At 32.0% G+C, this 12,963-nt stretch overlaps 1 protein-coding gene across 2 annotated transcripts; it reads left to right on the top strand.

Moving 5' to 3' along the window:
• The first annotated feature begins 3,321 nt into the window (after positions 1-3,321).
• Positions 3,322-11,335, top strand: LOC120277586 (amino acid transporter AVT1C). Of its 2 annotated transcripts, none has more exons than XM_039284449.1 (13): positions 3,322-3,442; positions 3,553-3,749; positions 6,603-6,940; positions 8,963-9,177; positions 9,263-9,286; positions 9,404-9,584; positions 9,676-9,895; positions 9,995-10,130; positions 10,275-10,294; positions 10,431-10,576; positions 10,641-10,684; positions 10,785-10,847; positions 10,976-11,335. In XM_039284449.1, exons 2-13 carry the CDS (start codon positions 3,559-3,561, stop codon positions 11,066-11,068), a joined length of 1,671 nt encoding a protein of 556 aa, XP_039140383.1. In that variant the 5' UTR covers positions 3,322-3,442; positions 3,553-3,558; the 3' UTR covers positions 11,069-11,335. The 2 variants fall into 2 exon arrangements, with proteins under 2 accessions (XP_039140383.1, XP_039140389.1); XM_039284455.1 differs by having other exon boundaries at positions 3,325-3,442; positions 3,556-3,749.
• Positions 11,336-12,963: the final 1,628 nt, after the last annotated feature.

Here is a 12,963-nt window from a genome sequence, read left to right on the forward strand (position 1 = left end):
CCTGTTGCCCATATTCATACACAAAATGGTTTGGCAGAATCATTTATTAAGCGGCTCAAATTGATTGCTAGACCATTATTAATGACAACAAAGCTTCCGATCTATGCTTGGGGACATGCAATTTTACATGCTGCATTACTTGTGCGCATAAGGCCTACAAGTTATCAAAAATCCCCCACCCCCCTTCCTTCAATTGGTTTTTGGGCAAGAACCAAATATATCTCATTTGAGAGTTTTTGGGTGTGGAGTATATGTCCCAATTGCTCCACCATAAAGAACTAAAATGGGACCTCAGAGGAGATTATGAATATATATTAGATATGAATCTCCTTCTATTATTAAATATCTTAAGCCGTTGACAGGGGATGTTTTCACAACTAGATTTGTTGACTGTCATTTTGATGAGACAGTTTTTCCAACATTATGGGGAGAAAATGAAAAGATGAAAATGTTGAAAAAAGAAATTACATGGAATGCTCAAAGTTTAAATCATTTTGATCCTTGCACAAAACAATGTGAACTGGAAGTTCAAAGAATAATTCATTTACAACAAGTTGCAAATCAACTACCTGATGCATTCTCTGATCCAAAAAGAATAACAAAATCACATGTACTTACGGGAAATGCCCCAATTAGAATTAATGTCCCAAAATGAACCCTTATAACAAATGAATCTAAAGTACGCTTGAAGCGTGGAAGACAAGTTGGTTCAAAAGATAAAAATCCTCGAAAGAAAAGGGAAACAAAAGATCATAAAGAAAATTCAGATAAAATAAACATTGAAATAAATAATAGCAAACTTTCAGAAGAAGTTCAAGATCCTGAAATTGAAGAAGAAAATCAGGAAATTTCCATAAATTATGTCTCAAATGGGAAAAAATGTGACAGAAATGAAATAATTGTTGACAATATCTTTGCATATAATGTGGCAATTGATCTTTTGAAAGATAATAAGGATTATAAACCTAAATCTATTGAGGAATTCCGAAAAAGAAATGATTGGCCAGAATGGAAAAATGCAATACATACAGAATTAAACTGTCTCACAAAACGAGGAGTTTTTAGATCCATAACTAAAACGCCTACAGATGTTAAACCAGTTGGTTACAAATGGGTATTTGTGTGAAAACGAAATGAGAAAAATGAAATTGTTAGATAAAAAGCAAGGCTCGTTGCATAAGAGTTTTTGCAAAGACCTGGTATTGACTATGAAGAAACATATTCCCCTGTAATAGATACAATCACGTTTCGTTATCTAATTAGTCTTGTAGTACATGAAAAATTGCATATGCAATTAATGGATATTGTTACTGCGTGCTTATATGGGCAACTAGATAATAATATATATATATGAAAGTTCCAGAAGGACTTAAGATTGTTGAAGCATACAGTTCGAATTCCCAGGACATGTATTCAATTAAGTTACAAAGATCTTTGTATGGTTTAAAACAATCTGGGCATATGTGGTATAATCGACTCAGTGAATATTTGTTAAATGAAGGGTATAATAATGACCCTATTTGCCCATATGTGTTCATCAAGAAATCCGAAAAGGGATATGTGATAATTGGGGTATATGTTGATGATTTAAATATAATTGGAACTCCTGAAGAACTTCCAAATACCGTTAATTATTTAATGAAAGAATTTGAAATGAAAGATCTTGGAAGAACAAAATTTTGTCTCGGACTGCAGTTCGAGCACTTAGAGAGTGGTGTTTTTATCCACCAATCAACATATACAGAAAGGGTTTTGCAACGATTTAATATGGATAAAGCATATCCATTAACAAGCCCTATTGTTGTTCGATCCCTTGATATTTATAAAGACCCTTTTTGACCTCAGGAAGATAACGAAGAATTACTTGGTACTGAAGTACCATATCTTAGTGCAATTGGTGCCTTGATGTATCTTGCTAACTGTACTCGGCCATATATAGCTTTTGCTATAAATTTATTATCAAGATACAGTTCTGCACCAACACGGAGACATTGGAATGGTATTAAACATATACTACGTTATCTTCAACGAACAATTAATATGGGATTATTTTATACACATGAATCAAAAAGACAATTAGTTGGATATGTAGATGCGGGGTATTTATCTGATCCGTACAAAGCCCGATCACAAATTGGTTATGTGTTTACACATGGGGGAATGGCCATATCATGGCGTTCTATGAAACAAACTATAGTTGCTACTTCTTCAAATCATACAGAAATACTTGCAATTCATGAAACAAGTCGTAAATGTGTTTAGTTAAGATCAATGACACACCATATTCAAGAAAATTGTGGTTTGTTGTCCCAGAAGGATAGTCCAACAATATTATATGAAGACAATGCAGCTTGTATAACTCAATTGAAAGGAGAATACATCAAAGGCGACAAAACAAAACATATATCACCGAAGTTATTTTTCACACATGATCTTGAGAAAAATGGTGATATCCATATTCAGAATTATATAATCCAATGAAAATTCTGCAGATTTATTCACTAAGGCATTACCCACATCAACTTTTGAAAGGTTTGTTCTCAAGATTGGGATGCGTCGCCTCAGGGATCTTCAATAATGTTCTCTTCGAGGGGGAGTCATATACACATTGTACTCTTTTTCCTTCGTCATGGTTTTTGTCTCTAACGGGTTTTTCCCGACAAGGTTTTAATGAGGCAATGAGATGAAACGTGATATCGTAAAAAGTCTGTACTTTTCTTTTTCTTCACTAGGATTTTTTCCCCATGGTAGTAAGGTTTTAACTGATGCACTTTCTATATAATGGACATTTTAAGTGAGTGTTGCTAAAACATTCAAAATGAATGTCCATTATGCTTTCTCCTCAACTCCTTTCGACTTTTTGGAGTTTTTATTCGCCAGCGCTTTATTCTGGTTTCTAATTTAAATGCTATATATATATATATGTACCAAAAGAATGAAATATAACAAGAACGAGAAAGAGAACTTCTACTACTTTATCTTTCGTTTCATATTTGTCTTTCGTTATATTATATAGTTTTATAACATCGTTTGTCTTGCTATATTATATAGTTTTATAACATTATTATTATTATTATTATTATTATATAAAGAAAGAAAGAAACATTGCATTTGCATGTTCCGGAATCTTCTAAATCATAGAACTTCCAGGGCTATAATCGCAAAAATAAAATAAAATTTAGCAACATCCGATGACGTGGTGCCTGCCTGGCGCCGTGCCCCATAAGCCTATAACCCTGTCATTCCTTCAATCATTTCTCTTAAAATAATAATAATAATAAAACAAATACCAAACAACCAAATAAATAAACAAAACTTCAGGGACCTCTTCATAAAAACACCCCTCTCTCCCTTCTATATTTCTCCTTCTCGATTCCTCCCTCTCTTGCTCGCCGTTACTTCATTCTTAACCCTCTTTTTCTCCAACTTCACTTCCGATTCAGTAAGTCCACTTCCATACATACCTTTTCACTTCCAGATCTCTTTTCCATTTTCCATCATTCATTTTCTTGAATTATTTATTAATTATTAATTAATTAATTATTTTTTTAGAAGGTAATGATGAAGAGCTCGGTGTCAGATCGGAGCTTGTACATCGAGAGTGAGGAAGAGGATGAGGTTAACGAGGAGGAGGTGGGGAATAAGATACCGCCGGACGACGAATCGGATGGCTCCGATTCGTCCTCCGTTGCTAGCCCGCGGCGCAGCAGACCGAGCTCGTATAACACTACTTGGCCTCAGAGTTACAGGTACGACTTCGAATCCTTTCCTTCGTTTCATTGAATCCCTACCGTTTGATCTTGATTCGACGGCCGTGAGGCCGGTGGGTTCTTGGCCGTTGGATCCGATCGGGTCGCCGCGGCGGGGATGAACGTGCGTTGGCGCCAATTATTCCCTTTTTTTGTGTGTTTGTGAATAAATGTGTTTTGTTCTTGTTGTTGTCTTTTGTTGGGTGTTGATGCATCGCATCAGTAGATGTGTGATCTGATCTCAGCCGTTCATTGTTACGTGGAGTTTTGTGTTTTTCTTTGTGAAAATTAAAAAAAAAACCGATGGTTTTTGAAGGACAGATTTTTTTTTATTCCGGTTTCATATGGTGTAGTTTTTCAGATAAAAAGGGAAAAGTATATCGCATGGTTTTCAGCTTTCTGAAAATAAAGAATGACGAATCGATTATACGACATGTGATTTCATATTTCAGAAAAAAGCGAAAAACCGTTATCTAGCAATTAACGGTGTTAACTCACGCTTAGAAATCGTCATTTTTATTTAAAAAAATCAACTTATATGACATAAAAACGTATTTTTAAATTTATTTCTTCTAAAAATTTCACTAAATAAGAAAAACTTAAATTCCAAAAATCAAACAAAAATCGTATTGAAAAATCTTGCTTTTTAGCTCACATAAATGATTTTTACATAAATGACACTCGACTCGCTAAACCCAAAAGCTTAACGCTTAATCTGCTTTTCCTTTTTGCAAATCTGAAAACCAGCATATCATGAATCGAAAAATTCTCATTCCTTATTTTTCAGAACCCTGAAACCATAGCTGGGTCAGACTTTTCCCAAAAACGTTAATGAGTCGGTGTTACTTCATTTGGACAAAATTATTATTTTATGAAATAAAAATATATATTTGTTAAAATTTATTAGTCTCTTCTAAATTTCACTAAATAAAAGAAAATTAAATTTTAAAAATCAAATAAAATTATGTTAAAAAATAATATTTTTTATCTTAATGGAAAATTTGGCATTTGCCAAAAAAAAAAAAAAGTTAACATTATTAAACGTTTTTTACAAAGTTAAAAAATCACATGTCCATAAAATTCAAAAAAACCGACTGCCCTCATTTTGCAAAACTTAAAAACCACAGTTATTCTTTTTTATTTTTTTTTATTTTTTTGTATTTTTCACCTCTTTGTAAGGGAGAAAAACCTTCTGGTGGATGGAAAAATATACCGTCTGTGTATATTGAATTTGAGGTATATATGGCTATTATTGTTATTATTATGTATATATTTGGATTTTTTTAATATATGATATCTATTATTAAATTTTTAAGAGATGAAGTATTTTTTTTTTTTTTTGACGATATAGATAAATCACTCTTACCCATTTTAACTATACATTGAGAAAGGTTGAACGCTCAATCTCCCACATGTTAATCACTTACTGTCTGATTATTATAGCAATGACAAGTGTAGAGAAGTTTCTTGTAGGATTTTTGTGGGGGTTGTTAATACAAGCTTGGCCCAAATCTACATAATAAAAATAATCTAAATTATAATGCATGCTTTTACACTCGTCTGTATATTCACAAATGTTAAAAAAATAATGTAATCATGAAATCAAATAAAAAAAAAGATAACTTTATAATGTAAAATCATTAAAAATTGAAATTCAGTATGTAACTTTTAAATTATTTTTTTAATCAAAAATTATATATATATATATATCTCATGATGTCACAGAATATTTTTAAATAATTTATGATTATGTAAGAGATTTTATTGTATAGTTTAAAGATATAAATATTTCATAAATATTTTCTTTAATTATAGTTTATTACGTACCTAGTTTACTCGTATATAAATAGATTTAGAGTTTTTTGTTAGTGAATAGGATAAGCATTCAGCAAAAACCAAATAAAAAAAAATTATTGGGAACAGTTATTATTGGAATTTTTTATTCAATGGCTTTGCTTGTCTTCTACACAGCAATTGGGTAGAGCTGGTCTGGAAATCTTATCTACTTAAAATCAGGACTACCACGTACTCTCTCTACTGAAAATGACACATAAATATTTCATATGTGCTATGTGTAGTTATATTGATCAATCAAACACAATGTGTGGTCATCAATGAAGACCAAATTGTTGGCCATTTGATTTGTCTTCTCATTTTAATCATATGGATCTTTAGACTCATCAATGACCTCTTTTGTTCCTTTCTTTTTTTTTTAATAAATATAATTAAACCACAGATCAACCCTAAATTTTTGAGTTGAGAGAAAAATTAGATACCAACTTTCATGATGCAAACATGATTGTTTTTTTTTTCTGTTTTTATGTATGATTTTTATTTTTGCTATGAAATGATATTTATGTAAAAAATTACCAAATAGACTTATGATTATTAATTTTTTGGAAAGTGTAGTTTTTAATTATTTAAATTTTTAACTTTAATGGGAATGACTTAATAAGCTAAATGAGATTGATGAAACAATTCTCTTTATCCAATTATTGGTTTAGTGTTACAAAAAGTTGTGGAATATTTAACCACAGTTGTGTTCTGCACACAACTGTTTCTTTAATAATCTTTTGCCAAGAAAGTGAAACAACAGAAAGGTTGATATTGTATAGACCTCTTTTCCCTGTTTACCTGTCTCTTCTTTTCATTCAAATAGTATCCAAAAGCAAACTCTGTATTATTCTTTGTATGCAGTGTATGGGTTCTGATTTGACTTGGAACTTGAGAAATTTCTGTAAATTAAGTTACTGAACATTGAGTTACTGTTCTAAAATTAAATTTTGGAAACTTTGAATTTAACTGCATTTAAGATTAACCACAATGTTTTTTTTTCTTTTCACTGTTTTACAGGCAGTCCATTGATATGTATAGTAGTGTTACCCCACCAACCATTGGGTTCTTGGGCACACCCACATTGAGCAGACTTGGAAGTTCATTCATCACATCATCCTTCCAAGGAAAACACACTCCAGAGATTATATCATCCTTGATTAAGCCCTTATTACCAACCAGAGTTGATGAGCAAGAACAACAGAAAAGGCAAAGCTCACACTCACTCCTACTCCCTCCTCCAATACCATCAAGAAGACCATCTTTAAGGAAACCCAAGGATGATACCAAGCTTTCTAAGGTCTCTCATGAGCTGCCAATCTCTAGAAATTGCTCCTTTGGCCAAGCTGTGATTAATGGTATGTTTACCATCTCAATCATTGCACTTTTTCTGTTTTTTTAATTTAAAATAATTGATTGTTGATGGATATAAATATTCTCATTAGATTCAGAGAACAATGCATCATTAAACATCCTTTTTCCCCCTCTATGAATGTAATATGTTGGACATATATCACTTTCCTAGATTAATTAAAGCTTAGTGCTCATTTGGTGACATATAGGTCCTAAGATTTTTTATATGAAGAAGTGATTTAACCTTGAAAAGAAGAATTTGTATTCTAGACAAAGAAAAAGACAGGCAAAAACATAGATGGAGGAACAACTATACTTTATGAACAACAGAATTTTGATATGATTTGGGTCTTAATCTCAGGTACTATTTGCATTTTTGTCAGGGTGCATTTAGTCATATTGTTTTTAAAAGTAATGGGAGTGTTACAAAGCATGTTCTCAAAGGATTATAATTGTGCTATGTTTGGGACCCATCTTTCTTGATTATTAATTGTCTCCTTGCAAGTAAATTCTTTGGAAGGCTCTATTGTCATTGTGCTATGCTTGGGACCCATGTATCTTTCTTGATAAATAATTGGCTGCTTATAAGTAAATTTCTTTGGGGTCTTCTGGCACAAACTGTAAATAGATTATACAAGAATAGAGCTATTTTTGATGATTGTAATGTTTTATTTCCATTTTATATTTTTAAAATATTTAGTATAGTTATGTATTGTGTCTTTTCATTTAGTTTTATATTTTTACTTTCTGAGTGTTGAATGTGACTTCCACTTGATATATATATATATATATATATATGATTTGAAATATGCATCATTCACCCACTTTCCCCAATTTGAAACATTTTTTTTATTTTGTAAAACAACTTGTAAAATGCTAAGGTGGCAAATCAATCACCATTCATTTCTTCCTTAAATTTTATGTTAATTGGGTGAAGTCCATAAAACAATCCAAATGTTTTGATTTCTAAGTCTGGTTATGAGGCACTCAGAGAAAAATTGAATAAACAAAAATGTAGATCTATTGATTACTCTTAAAGCAACATTGGACAAATTAAAAAAATAAGAATAGTTTGATCTATTCTATTATTAGGATCTGAAAATATTATAAAATTTATAAGTGGATTGAATTATAGGAATTTTGAAGCTTGTGCATGCGTGTTGATATGCCCTCCCATTATTGAACTCGAGCAAGTTTTATCACATGACATGTTCCTTGGTACTTCAAAATTTTTGTTTGCCAGTGCATGTGCTTGATCATTGTTTGGGCAACGCCCTTCCACCGCTTCTCATATCCAAAACAATGAATAGCATAAATTCATGTGAGACTAGAATTTTGGAATAGAAATCATGTGGGTTCCTGGATTAAAATACTCAATCATGGAGGGTAAGTTGATATTCAAGAGCCGGTTCATAGCTGACAATAAACCTTGCAATTCTGATACCTTTGGTCTCTCCTTAATTAGATAGTCCTCAGAATAGGACAGTACTACTGCATAAAATGAGTGCTTGATTGTTATATTTTATTATATTACTTGGTTGCAATATTTTTAGCTGTCTTATTCAGATGTGATAGAATGGAATCTTTTATTTATTTATTTTAAAATAAAGAATGGAACCTTTTCCCATAGGTTTCTGATGAGGATCCTAAGGTGTTTCTTGATTGATATTGTTTTAAGTGTAGCATCAAAGTAAGATCCCATGGTTATCTTCTTCCACTACCGCAAGACCTTTACATGATTACCACACTATGTAAATTTTAATGTGTAATAATTACTTAATCACTATAAACATTATAGTTTAGTGACTCAGTAAATTGTTTATGGATATGTATATGCAACAGTATATATTAAGTATCACAAGAGTTTCTTCATGAATTATTTATTCTATATGTATATGTACTGGAACAACATAGATTAAGTATTGAACAATTTCTGTTAGAACTTCAATTTTACCTTTCAATTTTCAGAAAATTGAAATCTTTCACTCAAATCACAGTAAAATTCACTCACTAGGTTGCATAATCAGGAATAAATGTTCTTTGTGGAGTTGGAATTCTGTCAACACCATATGCTGTAAAAGTGGGAGGATGGGCAGGACTTTCTATACTGTTCATCTTCGCTGGTCTGTCCTATTACACTGGCATCCTGCTGAAACATTGCCTTGACAGTGAACCAGGCCTTGAAACATACCCAGATATCGGCCAAGCAGCCTTCGGCACCAAAGGACGCTTTCTAGTATCTGTGAGCCCTTCCCTAGCTTTGTTATGCAAATAATTTATCATGAAACTGCATAAATGCTTTTACTTACCTTGTTCATTGTATGCAGATCATCCTTTACTTGGAACTGTATGTGAGTACAACAGATCATCACCCTTTGTCTCTTGCTCAATTTTGTTATCCATTCTTCTTTGGTTTTACGTATTTACTTATGTATGTACTTGCATAATTGAACTTTTTTTATGTGTAGGCGTGTTGTGTGGAATACATTATACTAGAGAGCGATAATTTATCATCTTTATTCCCCAATGCACACCTAACTATAGGAAGTATGCACATCAGTTCTCATGTGCTCTTTGCTGTGATGACTACTCTTATAGTGCTTCCCACAACTTGGCTTCGAGATTTAAGCCTTCTGAGTTACATCTCAGGTTTATTTTTTCTATGGTGGTTTGAGTAATTTTTCTAAAATGAAGTGCAATTCATTGTAAATTATCCAACATGTTTAATTGTGTTTTGCAGCTGGAGGAGTTATTGCATCTATACTTGTTGTTGCAAGTTTGTTTTGGGTCGGTTTAATCGATCAAGTTGGGTTTCAGAACAAGGGAGATTCGCTAAATCTCACGGGCATTCCAATTGCTATTGGCCTTTATGGTTACTGTTATTCCGGTCATGCTGTTTACCCAAACATCTACTCTTCTTTGGAGAAAAAAAATCAGTTTCCTTTAGTGCTCTTCACATGGTATTGATATAAACAACTCATTTTTAGTACATTGGCTTGAGACTAAGCTAAACACTCGATAAACCTCAATCGATACTTTATCAAATTATGTATTTGCAGTTTCGTTATTTGCACGGTGATGTTTGCTGGAGTTGCAGTTATAGGATATCTCATGTTCGGCGAGACCACCCTATCTCAATTCACTCTCAACATGCCTCAAGGTTTGGTGGCTTCCAAGCTTGCTGTATGGACCACGGTGAGCACCGATACACCCAAAAAATTCAAGATTAAATATCATTTTAAGATTCTTATGTTGTCATCTAAACTTGTCATTCAACCAATCAAATCCTGCTTCAGAATTTTTTCTGCAAATTGATTGAGTTTCTTTTGTTTTTGGCAGGTCGTTAACCCGATAACCAAATATCCTTCGATAGACTTCTTTCCATTTTCTTATGTAATTTTCTTCTGCATTATATCAAACAAATCTATGCTTCATGGTTTTTTTTTAAGCTTGATGTTAATAAATTGAAGTTAAATTTCCTTAACTAGCATTCACATATGCATTGACTCTGACTCCAATGGCACTTAGTTTCGAAGAGCTGATACCGGCAAACCACATGAAGTCTCATCTATATCCAATCGCCGTTAGATCGACCTTAGCATTCTCTACATTATTCGTAGCTCTCTCCGTCCCTTTCTTCGGTAAGTTTACTTATTTTTATCAATGGCACTCTATCAAAAATTTAATACAATTTCAAATTTACAGGTTTGGTGATGGCATTCATTGGTTCTTTACTTACCATGTTTGTGGTAATCTGTCATTGCCTTTTAATTTTTCCTGCTCACTTAAAGTTCATTAACAGAAATAAAAATAGAGGACATATTTACACAATTACTAATCTTGTTGCAGACTTTGATTCTACCTTGTGCTTGCTTTATGAGCATTGTAAAGGGTAAACTAACTTGGCTTGAGGTATGTTACTGAAATCTATTATAAACGTTCAATTTAATTCTTTTATTATTTCTAAAAACTTTTGAACACTATAAGTTCTCTATTAAAGATTCACATCTAATCTTTGAATTTTCTTTTGTTGATTATAGGGAATATTTTGCATTTTCATAATCATCGTCGGAGTTATTTGCGCGGGATTTGGTACAACTTCAGCTATCTCCAAAATCATAGAAAGCTATTAAAATTGAGACAAGTGAAATAGTCAAGGGCTATTCATGATCTCATTCTAATGGAGCAATTTTGGGTATCTAAGTGATTCATTTACATGTTTTGTTGTATTGTGAGAATATTTCAATTTCTTGTAATTTTGTGTTTCTTTGTTTCATTAAAATGTCGTAATCATTGTCGTTGTTATATGAACGTTGTGGAAAATCAGATGAAAATAAAATTAGAGGTCATAATTTTGTGTGAGTTTACAAAAATAAAATGAAAAATAAGAATTTATTACATTTTTTTTAATGTTTTAATATGAGAAATGAGCAACAAAATTGGTACTTTTCTTTTAGCTTTTCCTTTTACTTTTTCATATTATATATATTTAATTTTAATCTTATCACCAATATCTATATACCTACTTGTAAGGGATGACAATTTGTACCCATCTTACCTTGACCCAACATAAATATATAAATATATATTTAATATAATATAATATAACATAATTTATGTTACACTTTAACTTAAGCCTAGGCACATGGCAACTATTGCAATATCTTGAAATAAGTGAAGTATGTATTCACTACTTAATAATTTTGCCAGAGCTAACAGTATCTTGTACATAATTTTTAAAATAGATTTTCTAAGCCATAGAATAGTTAGAAAAAAATTTTCACAAAAAAGAAAAAGAAAACTTTATTACATTGAACACATATGGGTCACATGATAAACATTTATTGACAAAAAATTTCTAAAATTTACATCTTCATTGATCCCCACTATTAAAAGACTGAACCACAAAAACTATGTTAATAATACAAGTAGTCTAGGACCACTAACAAGGCTCGGCACTACAACATTCTAAAGTACAACCAAGTTAAGAGCTTAAGCCTAAAAAATAGGAATGACAAATATTATAAGTACTATAATTACTCAATGAGTGAATTAATGACTTAGCAAAATAAAAGGAGAACGTGAAAACACAAATTCGAATTCCAAATATTGTAAATAAACAAGATAATTTCCAAAAAAAAAACTGAGATTCATTGATTATTTAATAAAAAAATCAACTTTAAGGGCTTGCTAATAAGTCAGCCTGAACCTAGTCTTGGCTGTAGCTTAGTTTGGGCCCACCAGGCTAATTGCTATAAGCAAATAAAATTCGTTTTCCTTGGTGTTAGCTAATGCATCAACACATGTAGTGAGTCACGGTGCCTCTATTTTCTTGGACGTGTCCCTCAAATTTTCCCATGAGTTTATTCAAGCCTCCTAACACAGGGTATTTGAATCCAATCAAACACATTGCCTCTGGGTAAGCCGGACCATAGGGACCTTATTATAATAGGCATAGCTCTCAGTTCCCCTTCACCAAAGAAACATTAAGTCAATTGCAAAGCAATTTGTACAGTAGGAATATCATTCAACCACGTTTCAATTGTCAACACACACATTTGTATTTCAAGTACAACATTATGAAGATAAGTCACAAAATTCCAATTACAAATATGAAAGTTGGTTGAACCATTATTATAAGACGTAGTACTGAACATCACAACAAAGTTTTGGCCACATAAAGATTTGTCTTGGAACAAAATAACACATCCATAATCAAGGCATAATGCGCAAACTATTTTCAAGAATCAATTTTTGCTGAAAGTCGAAATAAATAAAATAAAATTGATATCCACTCACATAGCTTTTAGGCTAGAAAATAAGAACTAGGCTTCTACTCCTCCGTGGGTTTTTCACCCTTGCTTAAGGTTTAACCACCTATAAAATATGAAACTTATAAAGTTTTAACCCAAATAGCAGGATTAATATGTAGCTTAAACTCTATATGTAATGCATATATAATCTAAAACCGAATGTTGGTTGAAACTGACTCTAAAAGCTCAACCAACCAACAACCCATACTAAAATC

Source organism: Dioscorea cayenensis, chromosome 2 (assembly GCF_009730915.1).
Source record: "Dioscorea cayenensis subsp. rotundata cultivar TDr96_F1 chromosome 2, TDr96_F1_v2_PseudoChromosome.rev07_lg8_w22 25.fasta, whole genome shotgun sequence".
In the NCBI taxonomy this organism is placed as follows: Eukaryota; Viridiplantae; Streptophyta; class Magnoliopsida; order Dioscoreales; family Dioscoreaceae; genus Dioscorea; species Dioscorea cayenensis.

Excerpts from the sequence above, each read along its gene's own strand:
- LOC120277586 (XM_039284449.1), top strand. The coding sequence starts at position 3,559 with ATGATGAAGAGCTCGGTGTCAGATCGGAGCTTGTACATCGAGAGTGAG. Across the intron at positions 9,585-9,675 it reads CCTTCTGAGTTACATCTCAG|CTGGAGGAGTTATTGCATCT; the intron begins GTTTATTTTTTC and ends TGTGTTTTGCAG. Across the intron at positions 9,896-9,994 it reads CCTTTAGTGCTCTTCACATG|TTTCGTTATTTGCACGGTGA; the intron begins GTATTGATATAA and ends ATGTATTTGCAG.